The sequence below is a fragment of the Crocodylus siamensis genome, chromosome 1, assembly GCF_052110815.1.
Source record: "Crocodylus siamensis isolate JL-2025a chromosome 1, ASM5211081v1, whole genome shotgun sequence".
Classification (NCBI taxonomy): domain Eukaryota; kingdom Metazoa; phylum Chordata; order Crocodylia; family Crocodylidae; genus Crocodylus; species Crocodylus siamensis.
This window is the reverse complement of record NC_143395.1, coordinates 103,876,685-103,883,177: the sequence shown is the minus strand read 5'-3', so window position 1 is coordinate 103,883,177 and position 6,493 is coordinate 103,876,685. Positions and strand designations below refer to the sequence as shown.

General features: G+C 43.1%; 1 protein-coding gene across 1 annotated transcript; it reads right to left on the bottom strand.

Moving 5' to 3' along the window:
- Positions 1-314: 314 nt before the first annotated feature.
- Positions 315-1,526, bottom strand: LOC149873132 (trace amine-associated receptor 7a-like). The gene has a single exon (XM_090031449.1). It carries the CDS (start codon positions 1,457-1,459, stop codon positions 428-430), a length of 1,032 nt encoding a protein of 343 aa, XP_089887575.1. The 5' UTR covers positions 1,460-1,526; the 3' UTR covers positions 315-427.
- Positions 1,527-6,493: the final 4,967 nt, after the last annotated feature.

Here is a 6,493-nt window from a genome sequence, read left to right as displayed (position 1 = left end):
TTGTATTTAGTGTTTTCCTTGCCTTTATTTTCTGTAATAAATCTTTTCTTTTGTGTTTATGCTGCTTGTGATGATGGGTTTTTGTTTATGTAAGACAGACACATTAGCAAATTTAGTGTTCCCAGATCTCATGGTAGGGGCTCAAGCTCTTGAATACCCTGGAATGTGAACCCAGCCCTTCTCACTGCCGATCTGTGCTTGGCAGAAGGGTTACAAAAAAATTACAATTACTTTACAATGCTTGCAAAAATATTTTAAAATAAATAGCCAACACAATTATAGTTAAGAATTCTCTTCATTCGGATAAAAAAAAATCCATGTAGTAAACCTGAAAATCAAAAATACCACAATTCAAAATTCCCAGACTCATCAATACCTACAGGACTTTCTGCAATCTCTAATGGGAACAAAGGAGAAATAAATTGCATTATCCTTCTGACAATAAATTCATTTCTGAGCAATCATACATTATTATTTTACAGCTCACAATCACTTTCATTGCTTTCCGAAACCAAGCATAAAAGAAAGAGTAAATCAAAGGATTAATGACAGAGTTTGAATAAGCAAGCCAACTTACAGTATCAACAACAAAAGGTGGAGTTGCATAGTCAAGGAAAGTATCAGTTATTACACACATACAATAAGGTGCCCAGAATATCAAGAAAGCAAGCACAGCTATACCTAGTGTTTTAGCAGCCTTTCTTTCTCTTTTTCCCACTCTGTCACTGTAATCATCTGAGGACTGTGTTTTGTTGCTTATGCTCTCTATCATTCGAGCTTGCTGTTTAGCCACTTGGAAGATTTTGCTGTAAAGGACTATCATTGTCAGGAAAGGTATGAAATAAAGGAGAGAGGATATGAACACCCAGGTCTTATTGAAAGTAATTTGACATTTCCCTGCACAGGGGAGAGCATTCTCTGATTCTTGTACCCCTTCATCATTAGCCCCAGTGTAGAAGACTGAAAAACTGTACAGTATGGAGAGTGCCCAGGTCACACCTATGAACAGTCCAGACACTGGCACTGTGAACCTGAAAGGATAAATTAGAGGGTCATTGACAGCAACAAATCGATCAACTGAGATGAAACACAAGTTAAATATTGATGCATAACAAAACAATGCAACTAAGCAACTGTGAAATCTACAGAATGTTTCCCCAAAAAACCAGCAGGTTTCAATGGATCTGACAGTGCTGAAAGGCAGTACACTCAGACCTAAGCTAAAATCAGCATAGGCTAAAGATGCAATCAAAAAGTTTGTAGGAGTGTGAAGCTGTTTGAAGTAAGTAATTGAAATCATTACCATCAGGTTCCCTCCTACTGTAAGGATTGTGAGAAAGCCAAGAACAAAGTACAAAGCTACTCGGAGTGCAGGAGATCGTGTTATTTTGTAACAAGATCCATTTATGTCCTCAAAACAGTACTGCAAATCTTCCTTTTCAGGAAAAGCGGAGTCCATAATTTTCCTCAAGCTCTTAGTTTTGAATTCTTAAACAGTCTTCTGTCTGGGAAAAAAAGAGTGCGTGCTCCTTTTCCCAACTCCTCCTGAAAAAGAAAATTACAATGTTAATAGAATATATTCCTAGTATCATTTTGAGTACAGAAATAAAATGTAGCAGAAACTTAAAGGAGTTGTAATAGGTAAGATCTTTATATCAGCAGCTTTTACAAGCTGAACACAGATAACAAAGTAACTAGAAAAAAGAAATAACTCACTTTTTATTGAGATGCCATCTTAGAATTCTTTCCTACTTATTTTGAATTTCCTAATGCATCTCCTTCTCAGATACAACATCTCATATCAGTGTAAATGGAGATGTGAAGAGAACACTGGAGGAGGCATGCATTTTATACTACTGTTTCCTCCCCTGAGTTTTTTGGGCAGTGATAACAAAGCATGTTCTCTCTCCTCCAATAGCACAAACTGTGAATCAGAAAAAGATGTAATAAATTCTCCAGATAAAATGCCCACTGCCACCTGGTGAAAGCGGAAAAAAAGTCTATGACAACTCAGTGGAAACATTAGGGTGTTATTTCCTGGAAAATAACTGTACTATCATAGAGGCCAGGTTCTTATTAGACTAACTGCATAGTAAGGATAGACCTGCTCATGCAGGGGGCTGGACCCCATGATCCTTCAGGGTCCCTTGCAGCCCTATGAGTCTATGACCTAGAAAAGATTTTTAATGCAATTAATTCTTCTTCAGGTCACTGGATTATCACAGCTACAACAGCACTTCAACACTGTGTACTTCCACATCAGTCCTAAGAGCATATGTCTTTTCCAGTAGCAAGTCTGAGGGCCATTTTCCCTGCTCTTTTACAACAGTTGTCAGCCACAGAACCTGTAGTGTAATCTAATCAATGTGATGTAGTTGGGCACAGAGATTTTCAAACACAATCAGAGTAGTTTTGTTAGAATCTGTTAACTATTGCCTTCCCTTTCTCTGTTTTTTTACTGTCACTCGCAAGCAGGTTAGTTTCTCTGCTGCACTCCCATACTCCTAAGAAAGATAAAAAATTCTGAGAAAGACTGAAAGGCACCATGTCCTGTTCATTGATATCAATGACAGCTATGCCACATAAGCCTTTTCATAATCCAATAATTTCCTTCTTAAAAGTTGCTAAGGTTCTTTACTAGGAGGCTGTTTTGTAACTGAACTCCTTGCTGAATAGATAGTGCCTTCTAAATTTCAGTGTAAATTCCTTCACGGCAAGGGTATTTATGGAGAGCAGCCATAGTGTGTCTCAGCTTTCATTTTTCTGGGTGGAATAAGACAGGGCTTTTTAAATCATTTTTTCTGAGATAGTACTTTGATAATCAGACTGGCCTTTTTCTGTACCTGATCTTATTTGAATTCAAGTATATAGCACATGGAAGACTTGAATTTGTGTACAGTATTTCAAGTATTGCCTCGAGCAATGAAAACAACATATCCTTACTCCTGCTGGAAACCACTTCCTTGACACAGTCGAGAATCATGTTCATCTTTTCCATGGGTGCAGCACATTGAAGGCTCACCCTCCTTGTGAGCGGGCCTGAACTTTCAGCCTAGCCCCACACTGATGCTGACATCTCACTGACCTTCATCAATCTCTCCTGCTTGCCCACCACACCTTGATGGTTTGATTCTTTGTGGGGATGTTGGATGACTCTCCAGCAAAAGGCCATCTGGCAAGGTCACAGTTCTTCTGCAGTGCTCCACCTCCCCTATGCCCTGCCCCTTTCCTGTGACACCTGCAATAGAAAATTCCCACTGGTCTAGAATGGGCATGCATATCAGGGTCCACTCTCTGAACTCCTCTGGATACTGAGGTCTGCTGCTCACTGGTACTTATTTATCCTTTTGTTGAATGCCTTCCCAACTGAAACTAAGAAACTCATTTAACTAGTCCTTGGACCAACTTATTTCTTATTCTTCCAGCCTTGCCTTCACTTTACTTCAGGCTTTCCAAAAATAACTCTTCCTCCTGTCTGTCATGCCCCTAATGCTGGTGCACCCTTGACCTGCGAGCCTGGGTTGACACGACCGGCTTGGTGCGAGGAGGGGGATTTATAACCGGACAGGTGGGTGATAACGATGAGCAGGAGTCAGGAAAATTTAAACACAGTGTATTTGGTTACACAAAAGGTTTATTTTACTTACGCTACTGATGTGTTGCAGCATAGGCAGAGGAGTTGATTTATTCAGTTACAGCATGCAGATATCATGCTACCAAGCATTTACAGGGTGGGTAAGAGAGTTGCTTGTTACAGATTCCAAGCGATTCATATAAACTGTTGCAGTCTGCAGATTACCAAGAGCTCTTGATACGAAAGATTACGACACAGATAGAGAGATATCTGGGGATACGCCAGAAAGATACCCAGGTGGAGAGATGCACGATCTGTTCTTCTTGAGTGAATACACAGTTCTCTGCTTTGGGTGGAAGTTCTTTCAAAGTTATACTTTTTCACAGGTGACCAATTACTATACACTAATTATGAATAATTAACAAGTTGGCACTTGTGCTCTCTGTTTGCTCAGGTTTCATAAAAAAGGGGGGTTATTTTTACTTAGGTGGTACTGGTTCTGTTTGGTCACAGGATGGCACACATAGTATATTATTTAATTTTACAACTTTACTAAAGTCAGCTAATCTCGTTACTATAGGTACTTTATCTTTCATGCTGGGCTGTCAAGGTCAGTTTCTCTCTCTTGTATGAGAAGCTCAAGCGATTTGAAATGAGGCACAGACAGGGATATATATATATGCAGCACTGTTAATACAGAGGGATAAATTACAATTGCAGAGTTTGTTGTGTTAGCTTCTGACCTTTTGCCATCTGACCTTTTGCCATCGGCATCTGAAATCAAAGACTTTGATCTTTGACACTGTCCTACTTGTGCTTACTGGGAAAATCTCTCCTTTGCCTCATCCCACCTCAGCTTGGCTCAGTTTGGTAAAAAGAAGGTACTGGGTAATGTGGGGCCTCTGCAGAACATGCTTGGAAATCTGGTGGTTGCACCAGATGACAAAGCTAACTTATTTAACAATTTCTTTGCCTCCATTTTTCTGACCAGGGGCCAGGTCATCCCCCACACTGGGATCCCTGATGGTCCCAGGGGAGGTGCAAATCAGTAGGTCCTAACGATCTCCACCCCAGAGTGCTGAGAGAATTAGCAGAGGTCATTGCAGGACCCCTGGCACAGCTTTACGAGCACTTGTGGTGCTCTGGCAAGGTGCCAGAGGACTGGAAAAGGGCCAGTGTGGTTCCCATTTTCAAAAAAGGGAGGAAGGAGGACCCAGGAAATTATAAGCCTGTTAGTCTTAACTCGGTCCTGGGGAAGCTCTTTGAGAAAATTATCCAGGTGCTCATCTGCAAGGGGCAAGCAAGGGAGTGTATGCTTAGGGGCAACCAACATGGATTCATTAGAGGCAGGTCCTGTCAGACCAACCTGGTGGCCTTCTATGACCAGGTCACAAAATCCCTGGATACAGGTGTCGTGGTGGACGTAGTCTTTATGGACTTTAGGAAGGCCTTCAACACTGTCTCTCACCCTATTCCCATTAAAAAAAATTAGGGGATTGTGGTGTCGATGCCTACACAGTCAGATTGGTCGCCAACTGGCTGGAGGTCTGCACCCATAGAGTGGTGGTGGATGGGTGATTTTTGACCTGGAGGAATGTGAGCAATGGGTTCCCCCAGGGCTTGGTCCTCAGGCCTGCACTGTTCAACATCTTAATCAGCGACTTGGAGGAGGGGGTGGAAAGCACCTTGTTCAAATTTTCAGATGACACTAAGATGTCTGAAAAAGTGGGCATGCTAGAAGGGAGGGACAGGCTGCAACTGGATCTGGAGAGGTTACAGGGGTGGGCAGATGAGAATAAGATGGGATTCAATATTGACAAGTAGAAGGTACTGCACCTAACGAGGAAGAACCAGCAGCAGACCTACTGGCTGGGGAACTCCCTTCTCGTCAGCACAGAGGCAGAAAAGGATCTTGGAGTCATTATAGACTCCAAGATGAACATGGGCTGCCAATGTGGAGATGCAGTCAGGAAGGCTAACCGCAACTTGTCATGCATCCACAGATGCATCACAAGCAGGTCCAAGGAAGTTATCCTCCCCTTCTATATGACATTGGTCAGGCTGCAGTTGGAGTAGTGTGTCCAGTTCTGGGCCCTGCACTTCAGGATGGACAGCATCGAGAGGGTCCAGAGGAGGAGGGCCACTCACATGATCAGGGGGCATCAGGGCAGACCCTACGAGGAGAGGCTATGAGACCTGAATCTGTTCATCCTCCACAAGAGAAGGCTGAGAGGGGATCTGGTGGCCGTCTATAAACTGTCCAAGGGGGACCAGCAGGCAATGGGAGAGTCCCTGTTCCCCCAAGCACTACTGGGAATAACAAGGAATAATGGTAGTAGATTCAGGCTAGATATCAGGAGGCACTACTTCACAGTCAAGGCGGCTAGGATCTGGAACCAATTTCCAAGGGAAGTGGTGCTCAGTCCTACCCTGGAGGTCTTCAAAAGGAGGCTAGATAGACACCTTGCTGGAGTCATTTGACCCCAGCATCCTTTGCTGCCCATAGCAGAGGGTTGAACTTTATGATCTGCTCAGGTCCCTTCCAACCCTACCAAGTAGGCAACTATGAAACTAACCCCTACCACTCTCATGGGGCTCCATCCTTCCCTTACTCTACTCATCCCTGCTGACAGTCCCAGGCAGGTACAAGCAGAAGAAGAGCTGGCAGTGCAGTGGCTCCAGCATTGCAACATCCTTCATCCATTTCTTTGGGTCTCTTTAAATATGCCTCCTCTTTATTCCTGCCTCTGACTTCAAGCAAACCTTCACTAGCAAATGCCCCTGCAAGCTGACTTGTTCACTGCTCCTTGGTCCTTAAAGGTCCCCTTTTCCCTCTTAACCTGCTTCCTCTCACCAAGCTTACAGTGAAGGGAGGCAAGAGAGAAAATTTTCCAGGCAAACTCCCTAGCAAGTTCTCCC

Bases quoted from the DNA above. Each gene is read 5' to 3' on its own strand.
- LOC149873132 (XM_090031449.1), bottom strand. From the start codon at position 1,459: ATGGACTCCGCTTTTCCTGAAAAGGAAGATTTGCAGTACTGTTTTGAG.